At 38.0% G+C, this 23220-nt stretch overlaps 1 protein-coding gene across 1 annotated transcript in view; it reads left to right on the top strand.

The window, feature by feature from the left end:
• Positions 1-22511, top strand: part of slc30a8 (solute carrier family 30 member 8) — a 32852-nt gene extending 10341 nt beyond the window's left edge. The window contains exons 8-14 of the mRNA XM_066674396.1: positions 18887-19034; positions 19179-19325; positions 20159-20312; positions 20577-20889; positions 21009-21114; positions 21269-21403; positions 21903-22511. Coding sequence (XP_066530493.1) covers positions 18887-19034; positions 19179-19325; positions 20159-20312; positions 20577-20889; positions 21009-21114; positions 21269-21403; positions 21903-22048 — 1149 coding nt within the window. The 3' untranslated portion in view covers positions 22049-22511. The remainder of the gene's footprint in view (positions 1-18886; positions 19035-19178; positions 19326-20158; positions 20313-20576; positions 20890-21008; positions 21115-21268; positions 21404-21902) is intronic.
• The last annotated feature ends 709 nt before the right edge of the window (positions 22512-23220 follow it).

Below are 23220 nucleotides of genomic sequence, written 5' to 3'. Positions count from 1 at the left end.
TTTTGTAAAACAGGATGTTACACAATTCCATGTTTCAAAATCCCACTGGTAATGTTTCAACTTATTTAGTCTGAATATTACATACCTAGGTATTTGAGATGAAAGGACAGAAGTAGATTTAATCGTCTTTGAAAATTTTTAAATATATTTGACCAGCTCAGAAGCCATAAAGGGATATTCAAAGAATATGACTTTTGGTGTGGCGACACTTTTGGTTATGAACATTATTGATTCTGTGAAGACAACACAAAAATATACATCCTTTTGTCAGACATGGTTGTTGCTGCAAAGTTCCATGACCATCCTGAACTAATGTAGTCTTTATCAGTCACGGATTACATCGTGGTTTGATTTAACACAGCTTTTTTTTTTATTTTAAATCAAACTGCTCGCCTGTAATAAACATATTTCTGTCTCATGACGTTGGGATCACCACCTTCTTGCTTAAACTGTGCGATAGTGGTTGAGACTTGCTGTGATACTATTTTTGTATTCATACAGTAAATTATTAGGGAATTCACTAGAGCATAGACGTAGTGGAATAGGGACTTGTGGACAAAAACTTCAATACAGTATCTTCTCCTGAACTGCAGTATTTTGTAACTGAAACAATTGCAACATATTGTGAATTTATGTCTCGCAGGAACTGTAGTTCATAGGAAAGAAGAACTGCAAGGAGATGTTTGACGTTTTAATTTCAGTGCTGGTCCATGGTTGTCTTAACCATTTCCCTTCATTGTGGTCATGTTGTGCAAAAGGTAAATAAAAATGATAGAAAATATTTGAAAGCCTATACATCAACCAAAGCTAGAATACCACTCTCCTGTTTTTATAATATAATTATCATCTATGGGTCTTATGATAATAATAATTAGGGGGAAACAAAAAATTTGGTCACACAAATCTGAGTTTGTTTATTGTCTATTCCGATAGGGCCATTAGGTGTTCTGTTATAAATTCATCTCCAAAGACATTCAGCCGAATTAATTTGGGTCTAAATTCCCATGTGGAGTTTGTTGGTTGAAGCATTCATCTGGTGTGTGTTTACCCTATAACTGCTCCTTGGTTTCTCTGTATCTGCACACACAGGGTCATACTGTTAATAATTATTTTCTTTTTAGAATTTGAAGAAGCTTATGAAACCACAACTTGTAACTTATTTGCAGTTATGTATTTTAACATCAAAACTTTGTAAAATGTTTGGAAACCTGAACCAAATAAAGAGAAAATGTAGAAAATTTGGGGGTGATACAACTTTGTGTAATTAATTGATTCCTTAAAATGATGATTTGTTGTTGTTTTTTAAATACAGCGAGTAAATGTCTACATGAAAAACTGACCTCTTCAGTTATTACCCCACCCCTTGAATATAGCAGTCTGAGTTTGCCAACTGTGTGTGTATATTATAAAAGCATAACTGTAGTGCTTTTTTTGCATTTTTTTATTTACTAACTTTAATGAACAGTTCTTCTATACTGAACTATAAAATACAAACCAGAACAACAGTTTATTGTTCAGCATTTCATAGTTTAATACATTTATTTTTTGTTTCAGAAAATTGTGCATATTAAACACCGTCATTCGTGTTGTTTGTAAAGAAAAGCAAAACATTGGAAAAAATGTTACTGAGAATCTTACCATTTACCATTTCTCAAAATGAGCAAGGATTCTTATTTTATAATGGTGCAAGCAGTAAACAAATTAGTGCTCCTAAATTTAACCATTTGCCACAAGTTCCCATGTTTCAATCCTTTTTAAAACAGCGTTTTTTATGTAAAAAAAAAAAATTAAACACTACCTTCAGTTCAGTTGGTTGATTACATTTTATTTATACTGAAATATGTATTAAATACCATATCACTCACAATCACACGTGTTCTCTCACACACAGCCATGCACGCACACGCTCAGACACACACACATTGATTAATCCCTTAATATGTCTCTTGAGCTGGAATATGGAGGTGTTTTATTGTTCAGGTTGTGGGCTGAGATGCAGTAGCCTTCATTTGCTTCATTAAAGTTTATGTCGGACTTTCATTGAGTTTGATGCTAAATCACTCCAAGAAACTTCTACTCAACTAATTAAGAGATTCTAATTAAAAATCACCAGAATTACACTGAGATGACACAGGAAAGATTAAAATAAAGATATCCTATAAGATTGACTGACAGTACTAATATAATTCCATTATTTACATTTAACAATCCAGTCTTAAGAAGAGAGTTAATCATCAGAAAATTGTGTAATTAAATAGTCGATATTTGTAATCAGTTGACAACTCTAATAATCAATTGAGGTCATTCCTCCAGAAAAGATCTCTATAGATCTTTTCAGATTCTCTGGTCTGTACTTTGGTGGACCTGCTGGTTCAGCTCAGATGTGTTAGCAAAATTTAGGTCAGAAGAATGACCTGGATGGAAAATAAGAAATTAAATTTAAAAGTAAGTTTAAAGATAATTCTTGTTCGCAAAATAAAATGGCTATATTTGTGCTGTAGACACTGATCCCTGGACCATATGCCCAAGAATTTTTGAAAAGAATATCTGAGCCTGTATGCACATGTTCTTATTACCTATATTTGTGTCCTTCTCCACATCAAAACACAGTGTTTGCAAAAAACAACTGAATTATGCAGAAACATTGGTGCAACTCCCCCTTAATTATGTAATAATTATGTTTTCAGTGAACCATTTTTGTGAGACATTTGAGGTTTGTTTGAATTATTCTCCTGCTGGAGGATCTAACTCTGACCCACATATGGCCTCTTGGCAGAGGCAGATTTTGATGTAAATTCTGAAACAAGATTCCCAGTGCCTTGGCAATTAAAATACCACATCACAGGACTACTACTGCAATCCATACTAGAAAGAAAGACTCGTATTTAAGGTGTGCTTGGAAAATATGAAGTGGAAGATATATCACTTATTTTAATTGATATCTTGGATATTTAATATACACTAAGATGTTTTATTTAAGTGCATACATTGGTGATCATTGAAAGGATAAGTGTCTCTTGCACTTAGATGTCTAGTAGTAAACAGTGTGGTGATTCTAATGTGCTTCATCACAAATCTCAGGTTACTGTAATTTACTGCTGGTTTGTTGTCCATTTGGCAGTAAACAGAAGAAAGAGATACTCAGGATATTAAGGAATATTCAGGCGGCTGTCATTACCAAACTGCCTTGGTTAGGTTTGCCATTTTATTTCTGGATGCTTCTGGTTTTCTAGAGCTGACAAAGCTGATGACCTTGTGAAATTAGAAGTGACTCTTTATCCTCAAATTAAAAGGTCTTTGCCTACCTACAGCCTACACCTTTCCAGGGGAAAACACACATCAGTGAGCCTTCCACATCGTGAGAGCCTACAATTGTCAGCTGGTGAAGGAAAATACCTTTACCAGTGGTGGACAGTAACAAAGTTAATGTAATTCATTACTGTACCTAAGTACTTTTTTTCATGTATCTCTGCTTTTCTGAAGTATTTCCATTTTGGGCAACATTTTACTTCAACTCCACTACAGTTTAAAGTCAAATATCTTACCATTTTCTCCACTACATTATGAGAATATGCCGTTCCTTTTGGTTTGTGTGTGAATAAAACCATAACATGCCTGAACAAATCTCCCTGCTCTGCACAGCTCTCCGACACACAGCGGCACCGTTGCTAGGAGACGAATAAACGCACCCTGATAGCAAGGAAATGGCCGACCACTGTTGGCCCACTGAGGGCAAAGTTGGCGGTCCACTTGTTTTTTTGCACAGCGTTTTCTGAGCAGACAATTAAACAGATTTTTAGACAAAATGCCACATTGTAGCACTTTTCTGTTCACAGTCCAATTTACATTTTTTCCTTCATTAGGTTCTTTTGTTATTCTTTATAAATAAGATTAGTAAATCATTTTAATCCAGCACAGTGTCAACATTTTTATCATAATCATTTTATATCAGGCTTATACTCATTATTATATCTCTCATAGTTGTTGGTAATATTTGTATTAGTTTGTTTTCCAGAATAAAAGTCTCTGTGAGTTTAAAGTCTGTTTGAGGAGATTATAAATGAGCTATATCCTGTACAGCACAGTGCTCTGAGTGGTCCGATGGTGGACCAGCAGTGGTCTACAGTCAGTGATGTGCCAGCCTTTTTATGCCAGTGGACCGATATGTGCTCGCTGTCTGGGCAGTCACGGAGCTAATACAAGTGAAAATGTTTCTCTGCCTAAAACCAATAAAACTAGGCAGACTTTGTTTTTATCAACTATTGTGTGAATTTGAGACTGTAAGTAATCACTTTCAGTTCTTAGAGCCGTTATGAATTAAAAAAACACTTTACCTTTTAGTATTTGAATCATCAGTAACTACCATTCATTAAACATGTTTTTACGAAATAGTAGATGTCACAAATCACACACCGAGGCTGAATGTCAGTAGGAGATTTATTAAAAACGATACGTGAAGTGAGTCACAACCAGAAGAAATATTTCAAAACCCAAAAAATTAGTACAGAGGGATAAACAAGTCCAACAGACAAAAATGAGTATCAGGGAAAAAGTAAAAACTAAACTAAACCGTAGCCTGTTTAAGAAGTTGGTGTCTCAGAATCGCTGAAATAGCCCAAAGTATGCTCTGTAACTATGTAGACAACACAGAGAGCTTAAAGGAACAATATGTAATATTTGTAACTTTAAAATGAATAACATCACAGCTTCAAAATCATTGTGATGCTTCACTGACTTGTAATAGGGAGAATGGAGCCTCTGCTATTGCTACTCTCGGCTTAGCACTGCAGAAACTGCACTATGTAACTTTTGGATGAGGGTAGGAAACCACCCATTCCCTTCCCCTCCCTACCAATTTCAGTAAAGTGCAGTAAAAGTTCATTGCACTGGGCTGGGAGCCTTAGGAACAGGAAAAAATCCCAAATCTTGCCTAATGTTTCTAAATGCAGAAATGCCCTATACCATTGTGAAAGTTTATATTTGAGCGTTGGCCTCTGTGTCACACTGCATTTACACCTCCAAACCTCTAGGGCTGAATTTCAAACATCTTCTTCAACCCTATGTAGTAGTGGTGTAGTGGTAAAGCCCTATGTAGCGGTGCTGTAGTGGTATTAGTTTTACGAATGTTTAAAGTGCACTATTTAGAGAGTGTAGCATAGAGAAGTTAAAGGAGCAATCTGTAATATTGACACCAAGCGTTTAAAATTGGAACTATAACACAGTTTCAAAACAGTGGAGAGAGCTGTCTGTCTCCTCCCCAGAATTTTGAGCAGGTTGCCAGTTTGAGGAAGCTGAACTAACAAGCAAGGGACGAGTTCAAGACCTTTGGACGGCAATAGCTGAGAAAAATGTGTCATAATCAACATATTTACACAGAAAAGTGTTCATCATTTCACTAAAACATCTATCTACACAAAAAAGTGAACATGCGACCACAATTTCCCTGCATTTTCAAACCTTTACTGTCCAAATCCACCTGAAATATTTAGGTTAGACAAGGCTGGTGTTACGATTTCCCCTTCCACCATAAATGATGTTTAGGAGGCAGATCTTAGCCACAATTTTCAAACATTCCATTCCACCTTACATGTGTCCGTTTACGAGTCTTATTGGGGTTCTATGCCAGGTTCTTGAAATCTCTGTTCCACCTTAAGAGCTGAAGCTAGCGCTATAGCTTTTGAAACTATTTGAAGCAACTGTTATTCCATTTAAATCACACAAACCAATTGTATTGTTCCACCTTAAACAGGTCTGTTTAACGGTCTTATTTACTTTGTTCTCTAGCTTCTTACTGAATATTAATTCCCACATTAAACAGCTAAGCAAAGCTAAAGCTAGCTCTAGGATTTATAAACAAAACTCATTTTGAAACACTTATTTCCCATTTTATTCATTTAAAACACAACCAAGTGTACATCATGTCACTAAAACATCTACATATATTTGCTGTGTACTACCAAGCTTAATTTCTCCATTCTACCTGAAACAGGTGAATATGTGAGGCTTATCAAACACAATTCTTACTTCTTAATTTGTTTAAAACACACACACCCCACAGAGAAACACACATGAATCTGCATCAATTTCTTTAAAACAGTGATATTTACACTTTTATTCACCTTCTTCATATAAAACACACACTCAAAAAAAAAACATTCCTGACCCCTTTCAAATGCCTCCACTTTTCAAACACATGGCCAATATCTGATTTTACTCCGTCTCTGGTCATGGAGATTTGAGAAGGGCAGTGGGGCTTTTTGGGTCCGGTAAAATATAGCATTAACTATGTTAATTTGGTCATTTCATGGCTGTGAGACACTGTTTGTAGACCTGGCCACACTGTGGACTGTAAAATGACTGGACAGAGGGCAGGAACATAAGAGTTCCGCACCGGACTGGGCACTTCTGGAAGAGAATATACTGCTTTAGTAATGCTGTGAGAGGCAGCAGTGTTTTAGCTTTGACTGTTTCCTTAATATATGATCACACACCCTGGACATTTTATGACTAAGCACAGTAAATATCCTACAGATAGCTCTTTTAATATTTTTGGACTTCTTGACCTGAGCAACTTGAACCATGTTCATCCAAGTGCAGACCAATCACAATTGCTGTGGTCTGCGTAGAAGTACCATGTTACATTTCTGGAGAGGTGCACGTCAGGCAGTGCTGCCTAATGCATAGGTTCAACACAGAAGCATGAATTTATGGAGTAGGATTACTGTAAAAAGAAAAAAATGCATAGAGCAGACGACCAACTGATTCGATATAGTGTGCATGCGTGGTCCGTGTTCATCCCAGATTTGTTGGGATATTCAGAGCTGCTCTCTGTCAAAATCAGGATAGAAGCAGAGATAGGTTGTGTGATGAAAGTGGATTCTGTGCCTCTCCTCTCTTCCTCCAGACTCTGGGACCTTGATTTCCAAAGGAAATGCAAAATTCACTTTCATCAGAGAACATAACCTTGGACCACTCAGCAGCACTTTTTGTCTTTAGCCCAGGTGAGACACTTCTGTCTCTTGTTCAAGAGTGGCTTGACATAAGGAATGCGACAGCTGAAACCCATGTCTTGCATACGTCTGTGTGCGGTGATTCTTGAAGCACTGACTCCAGCTGCAGTCCAGTCTTTGTGAATCTCCCCCACATTTTTGAATGGGTTTTATTTCACAATCCTCTCCAGGGTGAGGTTATCCCTATCCCTTGTACATTTTTCCAATCACATCTTTCCCTCCCCTTCACCTCTCTATTAATGTGCTTGGACACAGAGCTCTGCGAACAGCCAGCCTCTTTAGCAATGACCTTTTGTGTCTTGCTCTGCTTGTGTAAGGTGTCAATGGTTGTCTTTTGGACAGTTGTCAAGTCAACAGTTTTCCCCATGATTGTGTAGCCAACAGAACTAGACTAAGAGACCAGCACCTGTAGATCAGAAAATATGATTTCATGCAAATACGAATGAACATTAAATCTTACCATATTAGAAGTTGTTTGTCTATATTTGGAGGTCTGTAGCAATAGACTCTCAATAAAGTTGGCAACCTCTGCACAATATGCACCTGAGCATCCTCTGAACCCACTGTGTCATTTTACGTGGCTTACCACTCCAAAGTTGCTGTCGTTCCCAATCACTTCCACTTTGACATTCCCATTGACAGTTGACTGTGGAATATTAAATAGAGAGGACTTTTTATGACTGGACGTGTTGCACAGGGGGCACCAGTACCATGCTGGAATTCCCTCTTCTTGTAATAATTTGATGATCATCCTGTATATTTTTCTTTCCCCTTTATGTTGTTTTTGCACATGCATATACTTTTTTTTTCACGTTTTAACAATAATATAGCATTTGTTTAAAAATCTTTGCAACTGATAGCAACCTTAGTCACAACTAAGATACAAGTACAAGTTTCAAGTCATCCTTCTGCTCTCAAAATAAAGCTGTATTTTTAACCACATAAATTGAGCATGGGTTCCCATATTAAGTTGGTTTGTACAGGATGCAACCTGTGGCCTAACAATGGTGGTCGACCAGAAGATTAACCCATGGTATGTGTTCTTAAGTTCAGATAAAGCACCTACGCTCGTTGATGGTATGTAAGCCTTTTATTAATACTTTTACATGAGCACATACACTCATTCCATGGTGGGTGCGTGCTGCAGCGTGTGATAGTGGAAGGCCCATAATTGATCTGTATGGTTTGCCACAAGTGTTAATCTGTAGAAAGAGATCTCTCTCTCCCTCTTTCTCTCTCTTTTCTTTCGTAGTTCAAAAGGATCACATTTATGGAACTCAGAACCACATTTTTGACATCTCTTGATAAGCATATCAACTCACTAATCAAAGACCACCAGAGACCTTGAAGACAAGATGAGAATTTTCTTAGACAATCTTGATGACCATGTGATTATGGGTAGGTATAATATTGCAATATTTGCATTATTTTTAACTAGTCTGTTTTGCTGGTCATGAATTTGTCTTAAAATATACAGAAAATAAAAGATTGTTTATAAAACCCACTGTATTAATGTGTTAAATGTGTGGTTTTATATATTGCCACAGTAAGTATATATGTCCACAGTAGGCATACTCTTATTCAGTCTTAGGGAGAGCTGAGGTGAACGTCCCTGATCTACAGTAAACAGGCAGATAGTGCAGTTCTGTATTTGGTGCACTTCAAATATAATTTTCTTCCACCTTGTAGACAACAGACATATGAGGGCCACGGCTCTAAGGGCACTGCCACTGAACCCAAGTGATTATGAACCAGTATCAAAGATCTGCCTGGTGAGTTTTCAGCAGTATCATTTGATAGAGCTTGTTAGATAGTAAAGCCCCACAGGCATGAATACTGGATGACATAAAGCAGAGCTCTTCAAATTCAAACCTTTGATCCTGGTTCCAGGTCGGGATTTTAAAATGGCTGGCTGATATGACAGTTCAGCTGCAACGGCAAATTCTCCAGCCTGAAAATCCTGGCCTGGAACCAGGAACCAAAGGTTCAGATATGAAGACTCCTGACATAAATTAATGAATTCTGTTAAAAAGAAATACATTAGTTCACAAAAGTCATATACCACTATTTAGGTCAAAAAGACCGTTTAAATATGTTTTGTTTGTTTTTAAAACATTTTAGCATTCAAGATTCAACAAATAAATAATGTTACAAATATGAAAGATTTTTTATAGCAGCACACAATTTTATTTTCTTTTGAATTGTGGAAGTCATCATTGAACATTAAACAGTTTGTAATTTCTAACAGTGAAACTATTATTTGAACTATATACCTACACTAATAATGTCATCAATTTGAATAAATTGTAATTAAATATTATTTAATAACCTCTATTCAATTTCAAGACACTCAGTTAAAAAGTACCAGAGCAAAGAGAAACTAGGCACGCCTAGTTTTGCCGGACCACCATTAACTCTACAGCCATTGTCACAGAGGAGTTTCTGGCATTTCAAAACAGAAATGTCTAAAATACATACCCTTCTTACTGGAAGGTCTGGAGAAGCTTTGGTGCTTCATATCAATGTCTTTACTTACATGTGGTTTTTATTGTGTGATTGTGTTGTACAGAGAGCATGGAGGGCAGGTAATAAATGCAGAAATTAAAAAAGAAAAAAGGAGCACAATTTTGTTCATAATATATAACACAGACATCAGTGTTTTTCATGTTCATTTTATTTAAAGATAAACACTAGTTAATCTACCATCAAAGAAAAAAAGACCAAGAACATTTTGTTGATTGTAAGAGTTATTTGTTTATTCGGTGTAGCAGGTTAAAGTAAAACACGTGAAGTTTAATTTGGTTGTGCGCTCCCCACCACGAAGACACACACTCACCTGAAATAAAACAAATTCAGCAGTCCTCCTCTGTGAGATATACGTGTGTAAAGTTACCGAGGTCAGAGCCGTCCTGCTGAGCCCGCGAACAGCGGAGAAACTACACAACTAACTAACGCCAAGCCAAACACAGCCACGGTTCGCGCTGAAAAACCTACTACTCTTTGGTTCCAGCTGGGAATAAATGTTCTGGTTTGTGAAGCAGTTTATGTCGGTAGAAATGCGCCGAAGGGTTCCAAATTTTGTTCACAAACTGGAATGTGAAAGATAGCTTAACAAACAACAGACGGTGTAGTGGCGCCACCTCACGCTCTCTCTGTGAAATACGACTGAACTAAGGAGAAGGGTACCTCTGCAGGCCGGAGGCAGCTCCAACTGAACGCGGAAGAACATTTTAAGCACGACTCAAGCACGTCGCTGGCTTCGAGATCTGTAGTTGGCATAAAGGCTCTGGAGATGACCCAGAGGCTAAAGAACCCTTTTTATTTGTTTTTGAAAACAGGGCTGATATGGAGCAGGGTCTCAGGGTCAATGCGATGTTTGTGGTTACGCCATGCCCTCACCCCAGAATTGTTAAGGCATGTAAACTGGACTGTAGGGCCCTCACCTCAATTCTTAAGGCACAGATACTAGACTGCAGGGCACCTTACACACCACAGTTCAGACAGTGTGTATAGTTTGATACTTTTAGAAACCTAGGCTGTCTTTAACTGTGATGTCCTGCTTTGTGTAAAATGCCCTGCACAAAATAGGTATCCTAGTTGTTTTCTTCTTTTAACAAATTTCTATAACTAATGCAGCTCAAATTGCTCTGTTTGAGCATTGTTTGGAAGTTTAAGAGAATGTCAGTGAGTTCTTTGGGACATTGTGTTAGATTATTGTGTATTTTGACGTACAGCTGTGTGCCTGGTGACCATGTAATAACTGTTCTGTTTTCAGTGTTAATATTTTACCTTGCAAACATTGAGTACATTATATAGAGTACATTTCCAGCATTATGTGATTTACAGACTTGTTTGTGGTTGGCTTAATATGTGAAATTCTTGCAATAAATAAAGAGAATAACCATTTATCTGAGACCACTGAGAATGATAATGTTTGCTTACATATAGGCTACTACTCACTTCCTAACAATAGACATGACAGTAAATATGGGTTCATCAGCACAGCTCAGTGCTGGGGTGCTATATATTCTTAGTCTGGCATTAGGTTCATGTTTCTCTACTCCAGAGAATCTAGTTCTATTGTCAGTGTTTCTCTACAGGGATTAGAGAGGCAGTGTGTGCACGTTTACACATCTGTGTTAGTAATGGGTGCAACTTAATGTAGAATACATTCATTACAAATTTGTCCTCAAATATTTGTACATATGGTGTATTTCTGAAATAAATTAAACTGAATAAATGAACTGTATTAAAATAAATTGATAGCTTTTCGGGCGGCACGGTGGTGCGGCAGGTAGCGGTAGTTACACAGCTCCAGGGACTTGGAGGTTGTGTGTTTGAGCCACACTCCATGTGACTGTCTGTGAGGAGTTGGTAGGTGGATTGGTGACTCAGTGTGAGTGAATATGTGTGTGTGTGTGTGTGTGTGTGTGTGTGTCGCCCTGTGAGGGACTGGTATGTTCCTGGTGTGGTTCTGATGCCAAATCAAAGCATGTGTGATCATCTGAAAGCAAAGTGTAATACATAATACTCTACAACAAGGACATACTTCTATAAAGAATCATTTAAAACCACGCAAAGAAACTAGATGAAGTACAGTGAACTTCTCTGAATGTCTGTTTATATTCTTAGTTGTAAGTTGAGCTTAATTTCCTGAAAGGTTGCACCACTATCTTGGAATTAATTTCTCTTAATAGTCTCTTAATTTCACTATACATTTCAGTTCGGGGGCGGCACGGTGGTGCAGCAGGTAGTGTCACAGTCACACAGCTCCAGGGGCCTGGAGGTTGTGGGTTTGAGTCCTGCTCCGGGTGACTGTCTGTGAGGAGTTGGTGTGTTCTCCCCGTGTCTGCGTGGGTTTTCTCCAGGTGCTCCGGTTTCCTCCCACAGTCCAAAAACACACGTTGGTAGGTGGATTGGCGACTCAAAAGTGTGAATGTGTGTGTCTATGTCTATGTTGCCCTATGAAGGACTGGCACCCCCTCCAGGGTGTATTCCTGCCTTGCGCCCAATGATTCCAGGTAGGCTCTGGACCCACCGTGACCCTGAACTGGATAAGCGGTTACAGATAAGGAAAGAATGATAGCCCTTCAGTTCGGGTTGAAAGTTCGCTCTGTAAAATTCACTATTATACATATGGGACCCAAAAGAAAAGCCTACTGCAGAAGAAAGGACTTTGTCAGAGATCATTTCTCCGACCGACGAAGACCCAGCGAATAAGAGCGAGTCTGCTGTTCAATCAGGAATTATAAATGCACATTAAATGTTATTTGATTATTTTCAAGACTGCAGGCCCAGGTAATGTTCGTGAAATTCACCATAAATCATTTGTCTAAAGCCTGTTTCACACTGGAAAAAACTTGCTGCGCTGAGGCAGGACAGGGGCAACACACAGTTATCACCAGAGTACATTTTTTATTCCACTGTAAATCTAAACAGTTCAAACATTGTTAGACATCGGCAATTCTTTAAAAAAATGTAAAGTATAATCTATACATTCAACACAAAATCTACATTTTTCTATTCTAATGCCAGGGACCTGTTCTCAAAATGGGAATACATTTAACTATATGCTACAGACAGGGCAGCCCCCCCAAATCAATTTACAAGAAAAAAACATCCTCAACACAAAACAACATTTGTTCAGAATCCTAAATCTTTGCATTAAAAGACCTGCAGAGTGACGAAATGATGCTTTGAAAACAAAGCTGTCATGTAATATCAGAACTGAAACAACGCCATTCCAGGAAAAGTTGGGACATTGAGCAAAATGTAAATAAAAAACAATGCATTCATGTCCAAATAATTTAAACCCTATATTTGTAACTGAAAATATTACAAGAACAGTGTTTCAAATGTTGAAAGTTAGATTTTTTTTGTATTTTAAAAATGTTTGCCCAATCTAAATTTGATGGCAGTAACACAATACAAAAGGCAAAAACAGGTGATATTATGATAACTGGTAACAGGTCAGTGACGTGACTGGGATGAAAACAAGCCTCTCCGAGAGGCAGAGACCTTAATAAAGATGGGGCGCGGTTCACCTCTCTGTGAAAGAGTGCGTGGGCAAATACTGAAACAGTTCAAGAATCACATATTGTAATGTAAAATAGGAAACAAACAAAAATGTGATTTCTTTGTCCACAGTACATAATCACATTAAAAGTATCAGAGGAGTCATAGAAATATTTATATGCAAGGGAAAAAGACCAAAACCAAATTGTGGTTTTCAGGCCCTCATTTGGCATTACATTAAAAACCAACAGTTTTGTATGGGCACTGCATGGGCTCCAACTCTTCTCAAAACCACTGCCCAACACAGTTCATTACTGCGTCCACAAGTTCAAACTCACAAATGCAAAGAAGAACCAGCTTCTTTGGGCCCAAGCTCATTTAAAATGGACAGAGGCTAAGTGGAAAAGTGTCCTGAATCTGACAAATAAAAAGTTCTTTTTAGAAATCATGGATGCTTTGTACTCCGGACTAAAGAAGAAAGGGACAATCCCACTTGTTATAAGCACTCAGTTCAAAAACCAATGTCCGTGATGCTATGAGGATGCATGAGTGTACATGGTATGAGTGACTTGCACATCTGTGAAGGCATGTTAACGCCGAATGATACATACAGGTTTTGAAGCAACATGCTGCCATCCAGACGTCGATTATTGTTTATTTCAGTAAGACAAGGCCACATTCTGCAGGCATTACAACAGCATGACTACTTAGTAAAAGAGTTTGGAAGATAAACTAATCCAGTCCCCACTGAAAACAATTTGCGTTATGAATTATGCATTATGAAATGAAAAATGGAGACCCTGGGCTGTGGTGCAGCGGAAAACTTATAACATGCGAGAATCAGAAAACAGTTCACTTTCAAAACTATCAAAACTAGTCTCCTCAGTTCCCAGGTGCTTACAGCGTGTGGTTAAAAGAATAGATGATGTTTGTCTTAACAATTATCAGAATATGTGTATTTGAAAAGATCAAGTTTTTTTTTTTTTTTTTATTTAGGATAACAATCAAGAGGGGTCTTACACAAGAGGAGAGAGGAAAAAAGGATCATTGTTGCACAAGTGAAGCTTATGCAACACCACAGACACTTGTGAATATGGCCACTGTCATCGCGTGAACAGTAGTAACAGAGTCTGTACTCATGATGCCTTTTTATTTTTACTGTTGTATGCACTGAACTTGGAATAGATGGTATGTCACTTGTGCAAATGTTGCTGATATATTTTTATATAAATATTCATTCTGAAAGTGTACATGTTTTGACTAAATAATGTTCTTTATCCAGCTACTTAATACTACCTTAACTACTACAGAAAACATGGGTACACCAAAGGACTTGAACTGAAAAGTAGTGTATTGTACCTTGTGCATGTATTTGTGACACACACATTCACACACACGCACACAGATTGAATCAAAAGTCTCAGGACACGGAGATGAGAGGGGCTGATCTTTTAGATAAAAATGTTGTTTTTTTACAGGTAACTAAAGAAGAGAGGATTGAGGTGATTCTGATGTCTGGGGAATGCAGCTGCCATAGCATAGCCCTGTGTCAACAACCACCGCCCAGAGAGACCACCAATTTCACACAGCACTGTTGCATCCCTCATAGCCATATTCAGAGAAACTGGGACTGTGGACTACAAACCATGTAGTGGTTGCCAAAAAACAAACCCGTAGCAATGGTTTTGTCAGCCTTTGTTAAAAGTCCACGACACAGCATGAAACGTCGCACAACAGAATGTGGTATCAGTCAGACATCCCTTGTAAGGATAGTTTATTCCAATAAGTGGCACCGCTTCAAGACCCAGCTGCAACAGAAACTATCAGAGGATGACCCTGATAGACATGATAGGTCTGTTTACTCCTGGACGTTAGACCAACTTCAACAAGACCTTGCATTCACACAAGGCATTCTGTTCAGTGACAAGGCCAGCTTTTATGTCAGTGGCGAGGTGAACTGGCGAGGTGCCAGAATGTTTGGCAGATACCAAAGTCATAGGTGATGTGAAGATTATGGTGTGGTGTGGTATATGTGGGGCAGCCAGGTAATCTGACCCATTTTCATCAACGAGACACTAAAAACTCACTGCTGCCTGACAGTGCTACAGGAAACAGTGTTCCCATCCATTCTGAACAAAGATGGCAGCTTCCCGTTATTTCTAACAGGGTGGGACTCCACGACACTATAAAAGCAGGTATTCATCAGTGGCTAGATATTCAGTTCTCTGGTCGTTGGATTGGTCGTGTAAAATCTGCAACAAACAGCACCTTCAGCATCGCATTGTGGAAGCTTGTGACAGCATTTCTCCAGAGATTCTCATGAAGGTCCATCACGATTGGATCCAGTGCCTTCAGCTCTGTTTTCAGCACAAGAGACAACACATTGAACACCTCAAAAGCTGTGCATCACTGGGAGTGTATGTGTACACTCAGTAAGCGTGTTGCATTAATAGATTTTAGCTATTAAAAATAGCTTTTTAAGTCTCATAATCACTGGTGCCTAAAGCTTTTCCACAGTACTGTGTGCAAATATATACATATACACAGAGGGAGAGAGAGTGAGCGATGCTTTGTTACAAATAAAACTGACATATGTATGACATTTTGTATCATTCTTTGTTATGGGTACTGCAATCTCAGTTTATGAATAAGTACAATATTTTTTCATTTTTAATGTTGCTGTTCATGATAATAACCAGAGTCTATGGTTGTTAAAATGTTGTATTAATATAAGCCACTCTCACTGTGGCACTGAATGTCCATTCAACCAAAAAAAAAAAAAAATCATAAATAAATCAATCAAGCAGTTGTTGATTTTATATTGGCTTTGCATTGTGGATGCATCACAAAATTACTTTGAATCAATATTGAATGAATGTACAATTAATGTGCACAAATAAATCAATTCTAACATCAGATATCAACACTGATTCAACCATTAGTTGATTAAAAATGAATATTAATTCAACACGGATTTGATTCTTTCATGTTCTGCCAGAACACTGTGAAAAAATCTAATGAGAGAGTATTTTGATATTGTATATTTAGAATACATTAAGGCTGTCTGTTATTTTCATGTATAAAGAGACTTGTTTCACATAAGATTTGGAATACCAAATCTTTGAAGCACCATATCTCAAACTACTCGAAATGCAGATAGAAAATTATAAATCCAATGGGATAAACGTGCCTTGGCCAGGGTGAGGTTTTGCCCTCTAGTGATTCCAGGCTGCAGGCCCACTTACAGAAAATGAAAGAATTGAAGAAACTGGGAAACTGTAGGTTCCAGAAAGAGGGTACACTACTGTTATTATCATAGTAATAGTTTTAGTAATGAACATAGTAATACTAAAACTATTACTATGATAATAACAGTAGTGTACCCTCTTTCTGGAATCCTAGTATTGTAGCGGTTAATCACAGTAGAATTCCCAGTGATTACAGAGAACAGGGTTTTATTCGTATTCATATTAAAAGGCAATATATTCTAAGTCTTGGGTACAGTAAGAGGTAGGTGACCTAAACTTCACAACTGGAATTTAACAATGGATGTAAAGCTTTTGAATAACCGGTTTGGTATTTTATATTTACGTTTATATCAAATATCGCACAAACCACGTAAGAATTTACAAGTTTACCGCGTGTCTATGAACTGAAGAGATACTAGTTTTATCAGTCTTTTGTGCTGCTGAAAATGCACTCGTTCCTTTGCCCTCAGTTTTGCTCTCGGCTTTCACTGTTTGAGGTGATTGTTGTTTGGTGCTGCGAGCAGCGACGTTTGCACACGGTTCTGAGTCACAAGGCTCAAAAAGCAGCTCAACTCAAGAGCACACAGTTTAGTCTTGAGGATGCTTGTAAGGAACTGACTCTCTCCACTTCATTCATTTTTAGGTTCCTTCAGGCTTTTATTTCGACAAGGCGAGAAACCTTTACGGGAACTCCACTGTGTGAAGACTTAGATTTAGCTTTGGCTTTATACTTTTTAAAGACAAATTTCGAGTAGAAAGTGAGGTCAGACAGGTGCTGGAACCCTTGTAAACCATGTTGGAGAAAGACACGGAGAGGGCTCTGCTGCTGGAGGACAAAAATGCCACGATGTACACCATCACCATGAACGGGTAAAGTACTGAAGACGAAAAAATAAGACTTTTTTAAAAAAAAAAAACGAGACAAAGTGAAGTATTTACTGTTTAATATGCCAGTCTGTGCGGCGCTGTTTCAGACGACCGTTTGACTTTTAATTTTAATACTTTTAACTTAAACCGTATTTTGAAAAAAAAAAACAAACAAACTTTAGCTGCTGATTTGAACACTTTTCACTTAAGTCTCCATTTGAAAAATAAAATTAAAGCAGCCCGCTGTGGGGGAGGGAGGGGTGCCTTTACACACGGTGCTGCAAACTTTACGCAGCACCCTCAAGCAGTGATAGGGGAATGGGCGGGGTTTTCTGCTTCAGATGATGGACGAGTCTGACCTAAGGCAAACAGAGAGCTAAATACGCTCTTATTTCTACGTGTTTCTTTCTTCATTGTGTGGACTGTGTTGTATTTAGGGTCGTGTGCATGGGTCAGGCTCCACTCAGGACACGAGCGGAGCACAGCTCTCAGCTTAAAGAACATTTCCACCGACCTTCTGAATATTCAATCTGTGAGACGTAAAACAGCGTTTAAATAATAAAACATTTAGCCGAAGTTGTTCTACTTCGGAGAAATGTCTTTACAAAAGGAACAAAGAGTCTACAAAACAAATCCAATCTCTAGTCATTTTATTTACTACTCTGAACCAGCACAAAGGCCTTCACATTTTATATGTAATGCGGAAAACAACAACCAACCAAATAAAACAAATAAAACTAAACAAAAACCTCAAATTCTCAATGTGTATCAAGCGGCCATTTTATGTAATAACTTTGTGTGAGGAAAAACTGTTCATTCCAGATTGAAAAAGAATTATGCTGAAATAAAATTACCCTGAATTACTGTTTACTCAATAAGTGAATTAGTCAGAAATATTGGGAAAATTGGGACTCTTCTTTAACCTCACACCCGCACATTTACATTTACAGCATTTAGCAGACGCTTTTATCCAGAGCCACTCACAAAAATGCTTAGTGTTCACACAAAACAGTCCTCAAGGCATGTAATAAATGTTAAGAGTTGATTGGAGCCAAGATAACAAAACAAAGGCACTGATATAAGGTTTTTAAACATGTATATGTCTCACTTCACTGATTAAACAAGTGATAGTGTCATGAGAGCTACAGCTGGCGGTGACTATTGACACTATCAGTGTGCAGTAGGATAATCTCTTCACAGTCTGACCATGCCAATACTCTAGGCCCCGTGCATGGCTGTGGGATAAAAAAATCCTGCTGATATTTAACCTTCAAAATGATACACCAATTACTCAAACAGTTGGTAAAGCAGAGTAAGGTGGTAGAGTAAGATAAACGTATCTTATATCACCCCACAGAGTATAGGTCCTTATATGTACTTACAGATTTTCACTTGTAATTCAAGAAGTATTGGAATGAAAACAGAAACTGGCAGTTGGGGGGCTTCTATGTAGGTAATGCGTATAATAATGGATACTGGATTCATATAGACGACAACAGACATTTGCTTAAAAAGAATTGCATAGATTTGTTTGCATTTGAACAATGTTTATGACGTAAGCATTGTTATCCAGGTGAGCAGAATTTGTTTAAGATAAAAGTGATACTTAATTAATATAATTATTACATTTTTCCCTTATGATTGTTTAAGTATTGGTATCAGCAACAGTATACATAAATTATCAGCCCACAGTTACCATATCAGTGCCCTGTTGTTCTCATTCTGCTATTCTTTTCTAGTGTGCCATGTGAAGAGACAGTGGAGAAGGACTATAGGCACTGTCATGATAGCAGCCGTGCCCTTGAGGACAGAGAGCAGGAGAAAAAACTGGCCAGGAAACGGCTCTACATTGTCGCAATAATTTGTTTTGTCTTCATGGTGGGAGAAATCTTAGGTGCGCATCATGTCACCCTTCAATTCTGTCACAAAGTTGTGTCACACCACATCTCTGAGAACATTACATTTGCTGTAGATGTAAGAAGATGACCTACTTTAGCCTGTGTCCTGTTTCTGTGGTTGTATGCTGTTCTCTGAACAGGTGGGTACTTTGCTGGCAGTCTGGCAGTGATGACGGATGCTGCCCACCTGCTGGTGGATTTTACCAGTTTCATCATCAGTCTTTGCTCTCTGTGGCTGTCATCCAGGCCTGCCACGTACACACTCAACTATGGCTGGCACCGTGCAGGTGAGGCATTGTGACCAGTGTTATTGTCTTACATTACAATAATATTGTTTTACATTATTGATTACATGATACATCCCTTCTCCAAACTTTTATACACTTCCCTGGGGTCTTAATGAAACATCTTTGACAAGCTTGGGTCAAAATACCACACAATACTTTTCTTACTTTTCTAAGCAGCCCTGTTCTGAACGACTGGTTTTAACCCCTTGTTCCTCCAAGTTAAAACAAGCCTCTGTTTATTCCTAACAGAAAAGAAATGCTTTTAAGTTATTTAAATAATTGTTGCTTTGTTATTCTGCTTATTAGTTCTGGTTGTTGCCACATACAACCAGTAATTATTTCTTTACATTCGTTGTGTTTGTTTGGTTCTGTTAAACCTTGTATTTGTGCTCACAGAAAAAGTGATGGTTTTATAATATGTCCCCTTTAATAAATAGATTCATAATAACTGGTATTTATAATGCAGAAAAGTGTGTCTTAAAACAGATGGACAGTTAAGACAGAATACTTGTTTGTTTTCTTCTTTTATAATGACACCAGACATCAAACCTTACACAGTACTGCAATCATTAATGAGAAACAAACAAGGCTTCCAAAAAGGGACTTAAAATACATTACATATTATATTAAAAGCTAAAAATCATTTACTTGGAAACAGGCAGACTTTATTGTGCATAATTAATACATCGACAATATTGCTAAATCTGAAAAACAACACCACGGTCCATTATTATTGTTGTTATTATTATTATTATTATTATTATTATTTGAACTAATGATTGTCATCCTGCTGTCATTTAAGTATTATTGTGGAAATATCTGTGTAATTTCAGAGATCCTGGGTGCTCTCTTTTCCATCTTCACCATCTGGTTGGTGACTGGTGTGTTGGTGTACTTGGCAGTGGAGCGTCTTATCAGTAATGATTATGAAATTGAGGGCACAGTCATGCTTGTCACTTCTGGATGTGCTGTGTTGGCCAACATTATGTGAGTGGAATGTGGTTCATTTTTTGCCAATGAACATTTGTCATGAGTCATTACAAAATGTTTAGTCATTGTCTAAAACCTATATTGTACATCACTGAGAACATATTTCCTTATCTCTATTACCGTGTTTTGCAAGATCGGTCTTGCCCTTTCCAGCCCCAGGCTAAATACAATAGCATCTTAGCGTTTACAGTAGAGCCATTCACTTCAACAATACTACTAACTTGAACAGATCAAAATATACCACTCTCTCTCTGCTTGCAGAATGGCCTTCACTTTGCACCAGTCAGGCCATGGTCACAGTCATGGCGGTCTTAGTTCCCATAATCATGGTCACAGCCACTCTGGTGGCCACAGCCACTCTGATGGCCACAGCCACTCTGGTGGTCACAGCCATAAAAAGAAGGATGGTCATAATCATGTTAATGATAACAGTAACTGCCATGAGCCAGAGAAGCAAAAACCTGGAAAGAAAACACAGGAAAATGCCAGTGTGAGGGCTGCCTTTGTTCATGTGATCGGAGATCTCCTGCAGAGCATCAGTGTGCTTGTTAGTGCACTCATCATTTTTTTCAAGGTAAGAGGCTTTGCTAAAGACGAGCGCTTTCATTGCAGCTGAGTATCTGTGTTTTAAAACACTTCATTCTTCATTATTATATTGTTACTAATGGACCGAAAACCATTTTTTTAATGCAGCCAGAATACAAGATTGCAGACCCTGTCTGTACTTTCCTGTTCTCCTTGTTTGTTCTGTGCACCACTTTCACTATCCTGAGGGACATTGTGGTGGTCTTAATGGAAGGTATTGCCAGCACCCAGACATTTTTTCTTTACATATGGCATTATTCTCATCCCTCTTTTATTATTAGGATTATGATTCATAATAATACAATAATGTACATGTAAATGGAATGAGTGCACACAAAAAATAAACCCTGTGTATGTATCTCCTGCAGGAACTCCATCAGGTGTGGACTATGGAGAGGTTAGGGTGCAACTGCTCTCTATCAATGGAGTGAAATCAGTACACAACCTCCACATCTGGGCCCTGACCATGAACCAAACTGTTCTTTCTGCCCATGTGGCTATAGGTGAGCAAGATATTTCAGTGTCCTTGGGTCTAGAAAATGTTAGTGTACAGTTGACTGATGATGAAAATATCCTTAACAGTTCAAGAACTTAAAACAAGATCTGCAGTCTCATTATTAGAACTGTTGTCTCAGCATGTCTTTAGTAGCTCCAACTACAATCAGTCTTGAACAGTGTGATTCAGACTTTCATTGTACAAAGACAGTTAGTGATTTGGAAAATAAGATACCATTAAATAGTCATCATGCCCTTCTGAACTGACTGCAGTAAATAAGAAGTACATTTCAGATCCTACAGTGAATCTTATAAAACGTATTACAGCTGGAATAAAGATACATATCCTTTGCAGTTTGGGTTTATATAGAGATATGCAAGTGCACTCACTATTTAGATTGTCAGATCCCATTTATATTATACAGTAGTTAAAATAAATCTGCTGAATTTCTGCTCTGCCAGTTGTCCATTTAATTTGACATGAATTCTGTGTCCCCATCTTTTCAGATGATACAGCTGAACCGCAGCTTGTTTTGAGAGAGATCACTCATTGCTGCTTCACCACTTACAGCTTCCACTCTGTCACTATTCAACTGGAGCAGCAGGCAGACCAGAGACCAGACTGCAGCCTCTGTCAGGAGCCCAAACACTGAATCCACTTCACACAGAGCCATCCACTTCAGCCAAAAAGAGCAAGAAACCAGCACTGCCCCGTTAAGGTCTTATTGTTAGGCATTGCTCCACATATTTACCAGTCAAACCAAAGACTCAATGGGCCCCTCAGTCTTGGACCTTGTACCTCTCTGTTTTTTGAATGAGTTTTATCAGTAGTGGGGATGTAGTCACATGATTACCTGGTTACAAAATAGGAGATTAGGGAGACATTTAATCCTGTTTTGGAGATTACACTGTGTTTCTTCTCTAACAGTACTGTATAACTCTATACACTGTATGATATTAGATTATGTTTTTTTTAATGAATTGTATTATTTCTTTTCTATCCTTAGAGAGGACTATTAGTTTAAGGGTATATTAATGAGTTTAAACCTATTTTATTCAGGAAATATGTATTCCTTTTTTGAAAAAAATCTTTATAATATATTTGTCACATAACTCCTCCATCTGTTGCTCTGTTTTGTCTATGTATTCAATTAAAGAGAGCAGATTTGCACATAAGGTTTAATATCTTACCAGCCATCTATATCTTGTGCCCACTCAGGCTAAGTGTTGCCCAGCAACAGAAACACAGTCGGTCATTGTCTTGTTGCTCACGTTGATCCTGGTTTAATGCTAGCACTTCTCTCTGACCTTGAGAGCCCTGTGTGTGATAGAGGGTCTGGCACTGTGATAGATTGGCTCTATTAGGTCTCAGGGGTTTCTGTGACATTGACCCTTCAATTCTGACACCTGCATGGTGTTGACCCTTCACTCTCACTGTGAACCCTGGCTCCTCAGGTCCTGCAAAATTTCATGATACCAATTGCATTACAGAATATTAATTAAATTTTATAGATTCTGATTAGATTATACAGATTATATTAGAGATGATGATGCTGTGCACTAGGTGTGGGAATCTAAGCACCTCAATATGCAGCTTTGATTCAGGGTGTGCAAATGTAATTATGAAACACTTCCATACCCCCTACATTATCACTGTTTCCCTTATTAGTCCAGGTGTAAAAGCACCAATGGCTTTATTTATAGGACAGGGTGTGTCATCATCTAATAAGTTTAATTTTGTCTGATGCTCTTTTCCTAGGTGTTATAGCCTATAGTATATATTTGTCATCGGGTTTTTATGATTTGCATTATGATGTGCATTCAA

The sequence above is a fragment of the Hoplias malabaricus genome, chromosome 6, assembly GCF_029633855.1.
Source record: "Hoplias malabaricus isolate fHopMal1 chromosome 6, fHopMal1.hap1, whole genome shotgun sequence".
Classification (NCBI taxonomy): domain Eukaryota; kingdom Metazoa; phylum Chordata; class Actinopteri; order Characiformes; family Erythrinidae; genus Hoplias; species Hoplias malabaricus.
The sequence above is the reverse complement of the archived record's forward strand: the minus strand, read 5'-3'. Positions and strand labels throughout refer to the sequence as shown.